Source organism: Eschscholzia californica, unplaced genomic scaffold, assembly GCF_041429995.1.
Source record: "Eschscholzia californica isolate CP2 unplaced genomic scaffold, dmEscCali1.0.p SCAF_2, whole genome shotgun sequence".
In the NCBI taxonomy this organism is placed as follows: domain Eukaryota; kingdom Viridiplantae; phylum Streptophyta; class Magnoliopsida; order Ranunculales; family Papaveraceae; genus Eschscholzia; species Eschscholzia californica.
This window is the reverse complement of record NW_028238309.1, coordinates 18,687,776-18,698,895: the sequence shown is the minus strand read 5'-3', so window position 1 is coordinate 18,698,895 and position 11,120 is coordinate 18,687,776. Positions and strand designations below refer to the sequence as shown.

At 35.8% G+C, this 11,120-nt stretch overlaps 2 protein-coding genes across 7 annotated transcripts; both read right to left on the bottom strand.

The window, feature by feature from the left end:
- Window positions 1-208: 208 nt before the first annotated feature.
- LOC147556674 (protein MEI2-like 4) lies at window positions 209-6,171 on the bottom strand. 6 transcript variants are annotated; one of them, XR_015234898.1, is made up of 11 exons: window positions 5,390-6,170; window positions 4,955-5,016; window positions 4,652-4,817; window positions 4,540-4,576; window positions 3,819-3,922; window positions 2,938-3,071; window positions 2,570-2,800; window positions 2,026-2,184; window positions 1,702-1,851; window positions 1,534-1,614; window positions 209-626 (listed from the first exon to the last, which is right to left on the bottom strand). XR_015234898.1 is itself a non-coding variant. In XM_086663136.1 (11 exons), exons 7-10 carry the CDS (start codon window positions 2,723-2,725, stop codon window positions 1,594-1,596), a joined length of 486 nt encoding a protein of 161 aa, XP_086519262.1. In that variant the 5' UTR covers window positions 2,726-2,800; window positions 2,938-3,071; window positions 3,819-3,922; window positions 4,540-4,576; window positions 4,652-4,817; window positions 4,955-5,016; window positions 5,390-6,170; the 3' UTR covers window positions 940-1,459; window positions 1,568-1,593. The 6 variants fall into 6 exon arrangements, 4 of the variants coding, with proteins under 4 accessions (XP_086519262.1, XP_086519260.1, XP_086519263.1 ...); XM_086663136.1 differs by lacking the exon at window positions 209-626 and adding an exon at window positions 940-1,459 and having other exon boundaries at window positions 1,568-1,614; XR_015234899.1 differs by lacking the exon at window positions 209-626 and having other exon boundaries at window positions 1,319-1,614; window positions 2,063-2,184; window positions 5,390-6,171.
- A 3,620-nt stretch (window positions 6,172-9,791) lies between these two features.
- LOC147556673 (uncharacterized) lies at window positions 9,792-10,418 on the bottom strand. The gene has a single exon (XM_086658674.1). It carries the CDS (start codon window positions 10,416-10,418, stop codon window positions 9,792-9,794), a length of 627 nt encoding a protein of 208 aa, XP_086514800.1.
- Window positions 10,419-11,120: the final 702 nt, after the last annotated feature.

The following is an 11,120-nucleotide window of genomic DNA, read 5'->3' as shown; positions in this document are numbered from 1 at the left end:
TTTAGACCAAACATGCACTTTATAAAGTACTAGGTATAACCCGTTCCCATAGGGCACAGACAAATTGGTCAGATGCCGCATGTAGGTGAAGACATAATCCAAGTCTATAGTTTACATCTGAGACTAAAATAGTGTAAAGCTAAGTCTTTTAGAAGACATAATCAACATTGAAACCCTCTAAGAGAAAAAAAGGAAGAGATATAAAAATCTGAGCATGTTTAAAAGAATAATTTTAGATGACATTTTATTAACTCACCAAGGTGAAATAGTAAATGATACTATGGACCATGTGTTCATAGAATTAGGTTGAAGTAAACCTAAGTCTTCTAAAAAGTCCTGTTACAATTGATAAATCGTGGCATCACTCTGACATAATAACGACAATTGGTAGCAACCAAACCTATGTCTTATTGTTTTTCGTACTCCCCCAAATCCCGCCTAATAAAGTTCCTTTATGTGCCTGTGGATATCAGTGTGCATGTTCTTCAATTTTCTTGGTTCATAAATTATTGAGCTACCACTACCAGGATGATGGACCCAAATACCAGGAGCAGGAGTTTAGCTTGAAATGAAATTGGTACACTTTTTGAGCTCGGAACTATCACCTTCAATGTTACTACTTTTTCCTATCGTTAAAATCAATAATATGTTATGGTCCGCCCATATACTTGATTGAATATCTTCTCAATTAAAAAGGCATAAGTATACATTTCCTTCAAATTCAATGACGGTTATAGCTAAATGAAGCCTTCCATTTTTCAAGAGGAAACCACATGTCATGCCACTCTTAGACGCTCCTTCGGCCATTGATATGTTTACGAAAGCTTGAGGTTCACATATTATTCGTAAAGACGACTCAACATTTGTGTGTATAAATCATCGTGGGACAAATAAAGGCAAAAGCTATAACAACAGAGGTTGCACCAACAATCATAACCATGACAGAAGACTTGTATAGTTTATTTCGACGGTACACCGAAAAACATATCGGTTGTTCAAATGATTACTCATAGACTAGGTTAGTTGAACACAAGAGAAAAAAATTACACAAGATGCCTAAACAATTTGTAATAGATTATATCAATATCAAATGTGAAACAATTTTAGATGCTTTCAATTTGTATGTAGGATTGGATTTTCCCGAACTCTAAACTGTGCTAACATGAAAGAGAGCAAAAAACGAAAGAGCTTACTTACATCTATTAAAAAAATGAAGTTGAGACATTGTAATAACTACTAAGGGCATCATCTCGCATGCTTCTATCACAAAAATGGTGCCTAACAATCATATACGCAAGAAAATCCAGTAGGCCTATCCTTGCTCATAAAATGACGGTGTTTAGACACCCAGTTTTAAGATTATTATAGTTAATAATGATTGGTGATTACTACAAAACATATAATCTAGGATTATGTTATTGATAAACAAAGAAGCCCATATGTGCGCCAATCCTATCACCTGAGTACATAGGTTCCCTGTAAACAATAATATATTGCTAGATCAAGAATATAGTAAAGGAATGTCGAAATTACCAGATGCCATCAATTCGATCTGCTAACAACTTGCCTTGTTTTGGGATGATCCAGATGTATTTAGAGATTTGAACACGTGACCTGCAAGATATATATGCTTAAGTTAAGAGTTTCTAGCACGTATAGTGTACCACTTTAAGGAAGTTATCAGCTAGTAAAAAACCAAACCTTTATTATCATCGTTGTCCGAGTGCTAGATGAGATAATCAGATTTCTCATCAAATTCAGAGCAAGATGGTCACTTGATCCTTTTAGCGTGGTTCTGGCACAAGGCACATAAGGAGCAGAAGGAGAGGTCGAGTTCCATCCAACCGGACCCTACATGAAGCACAAGTGATCAATATTAGCGACATTGATGATCTTTATTGTAATAACATCCTTATCTGATGGGTTATCCTGGTAAAGACACAACACAAGACATTCATCGTTGACTGCTGAATTAGCAAAAGGCAAAAAATATGAACCAATAAGAGGTAAAGATTATTTCTAGACCTTTGGAATTGAAAAATGAATGTCAATTTTTCTCCACCTTAGGGGCTTATTTTGTAATGCACGCATAGTTGTCCGAGCAGCACAAGTATCATAGTAAGATATCATCACAAATCCCCTTTGCTTGCAAGCAGTGTAAAGAGTCCTGATGTCACCATATTGCTACACAAGACAAGCAAAACAATAAAAATATCAAAAAACTGACAGAGGTCCCACATTCGGGGTCGGCTTGGTATTCCACGAATTCATAGTCCAAGACTACCGCAATGCTTTGGTGAGAGCAAATATACAAAATTGATGTGTAATTAGTCCACACATGAGTTCAACAAGCATAATTAATTGTTAATATTTCTACTGATGTCTAAACTACAAATACTAAAACCTTATTTTTGAAACTCATGATATCACTTAAATAAGTATCACCAGTGCATACTTGGGAATGTGAATATCTGGAAAACTTCATAGTTTACCAAGCTAAGTCCCAGCTATGATGTGTAAAAGATACTCTATGACTCACTGAGAAATAGATATCGACAATATTAATTACCTCAAAGAGAGATCTCAATTCTGAGTCCTCAACATTACTATTAATATTACGCACAAATAATGTTCTAGAAAGATGTTCTAGAAAGATGTTCCCCGACAACTGCTCCCATGCCATTCGGAAAGGAATACTGGTAGCTCCCATTTCCACCAACACCATTAGATATGCGTACCTCTGATATACCCATGCTCAAGCTATCTAGAGGATTAAAGTCCAATTCCATACCCCCCACCACTACCAAAAAAATCAGCTTCTTGGGTTAAAACAAAGATCGATATCACAAGGAAAGTCGGCACCCCACAGTAACAGAAAGGAAAAACAAGCATGGAAACATGAAACTTATATATTGGTTAAGAAAGAAAGTTGCATACCGCTTCCCTTAAGTTGCACTCAACACCACGACCATGACGCATGCAAAGAACACGTTGATATTGAACATGCACATGACCAACATTTGAAACATTCAACAACTATTTTACAGCCTCCTCTGGGTTAGGAGCTTCACCTGAAAACATAGTAAAAGTGACAAAATGGAAATTAGAACATGGGGAAGATAAGAACTATGAGAACATGGGTTTTTCATTTGTTAAAAGAAGACCATGAGATGTTTTAGTGTACTAATAACTAAAGGGATGCGGGAATTCCTCCGAATATAAGATTGTATTTGAGTTTCATGTTCATCCTTTGAAGAAAGTGATTATCCAGCAAATGTCCACCAACATGACCCGAGTGAGCGTTTGCGGTGGTTAGAAAGGTTTTGCAGCTAATAGATGGACAGTGACAAGGTCTCAGTTGGTGATTACCGTGAAGTGAACATTGGGGCAAGGGCATAGCGAGTGTATCTGCGGAAGTAAGACTTTCTTAAATCCGTAGAGCAGGATGCTAATTCATTTTTAACATACAACCATACGCATAGCTCTGCAAATTAGATAAATCTACAATTTATGTCTATCATAATGAAGATTTAGTATCACTGTATTATGCCTATCTCCCTGGATATAAGAGTAGTGAAAATGAACTGGACTTCAAACGACCAAACATATCGAACAAATGACACCCAACGTGAGAAAAAATTACACACTATTTCATTTCCTATCAAGGAAAAGGTCATTTACCAATGCAAGGTGTGCATAATGTCCTAATTTAACAAAAATAATAATTTTGGCTCCAATGAAATCGAGCATGAGTTTAGCAATTCAAATATATTAGGGAAAAATAAATAGTGAATAAAATTAAATAAATCTTAGATTACCTGTGACTACTCTGTAAGTAGCCCGCATAAAAGAATTGATATGTCAGGAACCGATTTTTGGTTCTGATGCGTGCTCCAACAAGAGAAGGTGCTACTTGGTTTATCTACAAGAATTATAGAAGAACTCTCAACATAATGAAACCTCAAAGTCAACAATAAAGAGTTAACATTAAAAAACAAATGAAAATTGCCGAAATCCGAGTTGAAATATTCATGGAGTCACATAGCTTAAGAAATTTACCAATTAAAATCTGCTTCTAATGTCGTTCCTAGAACATAAGGCACATGGAGTCATATGTTGTTTTAGTGATATAGATTTCATATGAACTAATATTTTTGGTAAAAATGTTTCTCTATGGACATAAAAGTGAAACAATGAAACACTTATTCAGTTATCGTGTTTTAGAACTTTAGGGATCGTTCAAATGATGGTAGGGGTTGTTCGACAACAACGTTCAATCAACTTTGCTAGATATCATCATACTTCTTTTCACCGAAACACTTAGATGGGTGTCAAATCAAAGATCATTATAGTCTGACTACGAAAAACAAAAGAACAAAAGAACAAAAACAAAGTTTGTCTAGATATCACCGTAAATATAAATAGAATCTAACATACAATACATGTTTGAGCAGGTTCTCTGAATGTTGGAATATCAAGACTAAAATTGATGCCCACATTTAATTAAAGAAAAAAAATCAAGCAAGACTCTTCACTCACCAGCCATCCTTTTGCTTTTCCATCCCATACTTCAATGCTATTAGGATAAACCAGTGCTAATTTATCGATTAACTGAATTTTAGAGAGAATTGTGGGTCAAAAATACTTTTACCTATTTGAGTTTGCAGATTAAACTTTGTATGAAACAGGGAGGTGCACAATTATTTCTTCCATCCACATTTACTTTTCACTCTTATGTATCATGTCAAGTATTCCTCGAAGCTCTCATGTCAGGGGGGGCCTTTACATCAAAACTGCTCCAGTTCAGTATGCATAATCTTTATTTCAAAATCCAAATAATTTCTCATCAGTCCAAATAGTTTCTCCAATTTCTTAGCAAACTAAAATAATCAAAAACTATCTGTAAGAGAAAACAAACATTAAACCAAACTAAGAAATCAATAGATACACCAACCTGAAGTGCCATTTCTTCAAACACCTTGACAGGAAGAGCATCCATGGCCTTATACACATGACCTACAACCGAATTAAGTTAATGAAACCTTCGGAAAAAGTAAATAGGAAGGTTATTGAAGTTCATATAGGAAATTTGATGCAAACATTTCTTCAAACACTTCGACATCAATACTGCACTGAAGAAAACTGTGTGAGCATCGGAATACAGAGAAAAACAACCACAAAACAAAAACCAGTTAAGAATCCAGATTTGGGTGTCTTCTTTGTGAAGCAACTCCAAACATGATTGCAAATTAAAAATAAGAACGAAGTTAATTCACACATTGAATCGTTTTTACAAATTTTACTTGTACTCTGACTGCTCAACAAATACAATTTGTATAAAAGAAATACTCACATTTCAATCAATTTAAAGTGCAGTGTACAAACTTACAAGTCTCTCCGGCAATTCCCCAAAATTATTCGATAAAATCAATCTAAACCAAAAAAAAAAGTAGCGCATAAGCATAATTGGAATACCCGGATGCTTAACAATTTGAGAACGAACCCTAAATCATAAAATGGAATAAGGAAGAGAAAGAACCCTATATCATAAAATAAAAAAGGAATGGTTAGTTACAGACATCATCATGCTGAGCGGAGAAGAAAATTCTCTCTTTGAAGGAACCATGTATCATAAAATGAAAAAGGAATGGTTACTTATTGACATCATCACAAAATGAAAGATTTCATATCTCAATTAGGCTAATAAAACATAATTAGGTTACCTGATCTTAACCTAAAAAAATGTTCTACAGAATATCACCTCTATAGACTACTGGTAACGAACGGAGAAACTTCTCTAGCCGACCTAGAATCATCATCATCTTCTTGAATGGCTCTTTTAATGGCGACCTAGAAGCAAAGTCGACGCATCTTACCTTCGTTGTAGATTCCATTATCATCGATCTTCTTCCCCAACCTGATAAGTCAATCAAACAGAATGATGGGAGAGAATGGAGAGAGGTGATTTAATGACCAGAAAATCAATTCTCTACGTTTTGTGACTGAATCGTTCTACTTTCAGAACTGAAAGCTTTAATGGACAGTAACCAATGCCATCAATTTTTACCATATCAATGTTGTAACGGGAGAAGGGAAGGAGGAATAAGGCGCATCAATGTTGTAACGCGGGAAGGGAAGGGAAGGAAGGATAAGGCGCCACAAAGATAACCGACCAGATTAAAGGGTTTACTCACTTTCTTCTTTGAGTGGGTCAATCAATCAAAGTGGGTAACAAATCAAAGGTTGAAGATGCTATCAAAATTACAACGGACGACCGGATTTGTCTTTCAGCTTGTCCCAGTCAGCAAAAAACTTTGCGTTTTATATAATAGATTTTCAATAAGCAGTCATCTTAAACCAAACAACACTTTCAACTAACGTAAATAAAAGACATTCTACGAAAAAAGTGTAAGTAGTGGAAATTCAAGAAAAAAGGTGTTGTGGGTGGGTCGATTTCAAGACCTCCACAGTGTAATTCAAGCGTTTCACAACTTGAGCTAGAGAAGAATTCTGTTAAAAAATGGAACTATAGATACATAATATAGTGACAAGTGCAATTTAATACTTACGAGTCACATTAGGGCCGTGGGGGCACGCGCCCCTATGTGGGCTCGCCCCTGCTAACAACAATTTTTTGAGGTGTTTTTAACCGATCCCATGTTACCGTTCAACTCCCTGCAATAAGGTAGTGAATGGAGATATTGGTGGAAAATGTCTACCAAATATCTCATTATTTTTTTTTGTTAAAAGTATATATATTATTCAACTAACGCAGAGTTTCATTACAATACATATTAAGAAGAAAATACGGAATACAATTCCACTTTTTTACTCTTTCCTTTCGACGCGTCCATTTCGCTAACTTATCCGCTTGAGTATTCTGATCCCGCTTGATGTAATTGAATTTTACCTGATGCATCTTCTTCTTTACGTTCCTGATTTGCCGAATGTGTACTAGTGATTGCCATTGAACTTGATGCTTTGAGTTATTCAAATGTTTGATCAGATTTATATTGTCGCTTTCAATGATGACCTGCATATAATTGTTTTCTTTTGCCCAAGTAATACCGTTCAGTATGGCTAAAGCCTCTCCTTCCTCACTGTTCCTTGCTCTTCCAATATTCACGCTTGCAAAGATAAACTTTGACCTATAATCATGTACAATCAGACTAGTTCCTATTATTTGAACCACATTAACAAAAGATGCATCAACGTTAATTTTCACAAACGGCTGAGTCGGAGGTTGCCATTTAGAAATGACAACTTTATCATGATTCACTTTTTCTGCACTAATTTTAGGAAAAGTTTTGATCGATTTTATTACTGTATTCACATCATAAACCGATTGTTGAAAACAGTGGTCACATCTCGTTTTCCATATGTACCATAATATTGTTACAAAATGAATATTGTCGATAGTACAATTGGTTTGATCCTGATTTTGCCAAAACATAATCCAGTCAGAAACCGAAGGGATGTGTTCTGAAATAATGTTAAAGTGAAACCATATTCTCTTAGCTATGGGACAATACAATAGAGCATGTTCTATCGTTTCGATTTCTGTACAGTTTGGACAATGAGTTATATTTCTGATGTATTTACCTATGCGATGTCTCACTGGAAGTGCTTTCGTACAAATTTTCCATATGAAAAGTTGGATACGAGGAATAGTGGGTAATGTCCAAATGAAACTCCAGTTAATATCTCCTAGAGAAGAAGATTGGTCGGCTGAGCTAAGATGCTGATACATGGATTTAACCGTCAAATTTTCTGATTGCGTTAGCTTTCATTTCATTTTATCTATTCCTTCATGTTGAATCGGAATTGCTTTAATTAGATTACAAATATTATCAGAGAAAGTTTGCCTGAGGATATTCTCATCCCAATTGTTATTACAAATAAGTTCAGACACTTTATTCAAACCTGAGTTATTAGTATTTTGAAGTTGTTGGACTTCTCCCGGAATCCAATTATCTTTCCAAATATTAATGTTTTCTCCTAATGAACTTCCCACGTGATGTGACTATCTATGAGATCATAATGCCTTCTCAGAGTTTTCCATATCCAGGAGTGATAAGCTTTCACCGGACCTGGGTGATCAGATTGATGGAAATACTTAGCTTTGAGGAATTTCACCCAAATCGCATCTGAATCAGTCTTGAGACGCCAAGCCAGCTTGCTAAGTAGGGCTTGATTATCCAGATGCGGATGGTGAATGCCTAACCCTCCTAGTTTTTTCGGCTGACAAATATATGACCAAGCTTTGGTACATATACCTTTAGATTTTCCCCACCAGAAAGACTTCTGAGAAGTCACTATGCGTTCACTTATGCTCTTTGGAAGAGCAAAGCATTGCATCTGATATCGGGGAATGGCTGCTGCTACGGCCGAAATAACTACCGTGCGCCCAGCCTGAGAAAGGAATGCATGATTCCGTTTAGATAATTTATTATCTATTTGATCGAGGATAGAGTTAAACACTTTAGTCTTCTGAGGACCTATGAACAGTTGAGTTCCCAGGTATTTTTCCGAAGTGGAAGCATATTTGACTTTTAGAGTTTTCATAATGATACGTTTAAATTTAGGATGAGAATTTTTGGAATAAAAAATATTAGATTTGTTGTAATTAATCATTTGGCCAGAAGCCGAGCAGAAAGAGGATAAGATGGCTTTAAGATTGTGGACATTCTCAATAGAATTTCTCCCGAAGATGATGCAATCGTCAGCGAAGAGAAGGTGAGAAATCGTTAGGTTTTGGTTTTTGGTAGGAAAACTTAAGAATTTACCATCACCTATATTAGCGGAAAGCATACGGCTGAGACCCTTCATAGCAATAGTGAAGAGAAAAGGGGAAAGCGGGTCTCCTTGCCTAATGCCTCGAGTAGGATGAAAGGTAGGACCTGGATGACCGTTAATGAGCACCGCCATGGAGGCCGTGGACACGCAGTTAAATATCATTTTTCTCCAATGGTCAGAGAAACCTAACTTCTCCATAATATCTATCAGAAATGGCCACTCAATTCTATCATAGGCTTTTGACATATCCAGTTTAAGCCCGAAAAAACCTACTACACCTTTCATATATTTAAAAGAATGGATGAGTTCCTGACCCATAATAATATTATCCGAGATCTGTCTGCCAGGGATGTAAGCTGCCTGAAAAGGAGAGATGATGTCATTGAGATAAATTTTAAGTCTCTCTGCTAGGATTTTAGTGATGATTTTGTAAGTGGTATTAAGCAAACTAATAGGTCTATAGTCCGCCGGATTTTGGGGAACTGCTATTTTAGGAATAAGACAAATATGAGTGTGATTAGTTTCTGGAGGTAGTTCCGCCGTCTGATAGAACTTCTGCACCATCTTGTATATATCTTTATTGACAGTATCCCAGTTAGCTTGGAAGAAGAAAGGCGGATAACCATCTGGACCCGGGGCAGAATCCTTCTTCAGCCATTGGATGGCCAAATCAATTTCCGATTTATCAGGAATTGCGGTTATGTCAAGATTTTGAGCGGGAGTAATTACTGGATGAAAAAGATCAAGGATACCGGAAGAGCTAACACAATTAGAAGAAGTGTTGATGTTAAGCAGGTGATTGGTGATGATATTAGTGACCTCATCCATGTCATCCTTCCAATCACCATTGTGGTCTTTAATCGCTAGTATTCGATTATTACGGTTTCTATGGATTGCTTGCGAATGGAAATACTTAGTATTTTTATCTCCTCAGGCTATAAAATTATTACGTGATTTCTCTTTCCACAAACTTTCCTGCTGCCTATAAAGTTCTTCTAGACGACTATTAAATTTGATCCTATCATTACTATTGATATTTTTATTTTGGAGGCAAGCAATCGTGCTATTAATCTGATTGTCAAGATCACCAAAACCTCCTTATTCCATTTAGAGAGATGCTTGCCTAGATTAGACAAGTTTGGTTGAATCATATGAGGGGAAGGGTCACCATTATTTTTCCATTTATTGGCTATAAACTCATGGCAATCTGGATGAGACATCGAAGTCCTAATAAATTTGAATGGCTTTGGTTTCTGTTTAGATGTCTTAATAGAACTCAAAAAGATTGGATTATGATCAGATCCACTAGTGTCTAGATGGCTAAGACTCGAATCAGGGAATGACTTCAGCCAATGCTCATTAACTAACGCTCTATCCAGTCTCTCTTGAATAAGCTTGCCATCCAGTTGACGATTAGTCCATGTAAATGGGTTGCTCTTATAACCTAAATCTACAAGCCCTAGAAGTTGAATGATATTGAGAATTTTTGGAAGGTGTGAATTAGATGTCTCCTTACCCCCACTTTTTTCCAGAGGATCAAGAATACTATTAAGGTCACCTATAACTAACCAAGGATTATTAATGTTAACATTAAGATCGATAAGCATTTTCCAAGGCCGCATTTTATTTTTAGTATACGGACACCCATAGAAACCTGTTATATAGGAAGACGAATTAAGAGAGTCTTTAATTTCCGCATGAATAATGTTAGCGTTGGACTGGAGAATCTGGATGTTAATGTGGTGCTTCCAAAAAAGAGCCAGACTTCCAGCTTTGTTCGCCGGTTCTACTTAGTGACTAGCGTAAGGTTTTCTAATGGGAATATGCTTATCTATATTATGAGATCTGTTCTTCGTTTCAGACAGAAAAATAATATCAGGCTGTTTAATCTTCACTAAATTGAGAAGATATTTCCTAGAGATGTAGGTGGATGTGCCTCTGATGTTCCAACTAAGACAGGATAAACAATTGTTAGTCATGGTTGACACAACCATAACCTAGCAATCGACTAAGGCTCTATAAGACGGAAAGAAGTCAAGGAAGAAGCATGTTCCACCCTCGACCACCACTAGGGAATGGGAGTCCAAAGAAAGCCACCAAAGTTCTCGAAGAAACTAAGCTAAATAGAAAAAAACTAACTATGAACATTAAGATAATATTTTTTTTTTTTTGTTGAACATGAACATTAAGATAATAGATATGCTATATAGTTTTAGTCTTATATTTTATTTATTTTATTATATTATTGACTTTTTTGATTTTTTTTATTTTTTTTTTTATTATTATTTTTTTTATTTTAATTAATTGTTGAAGAATATTCTTGA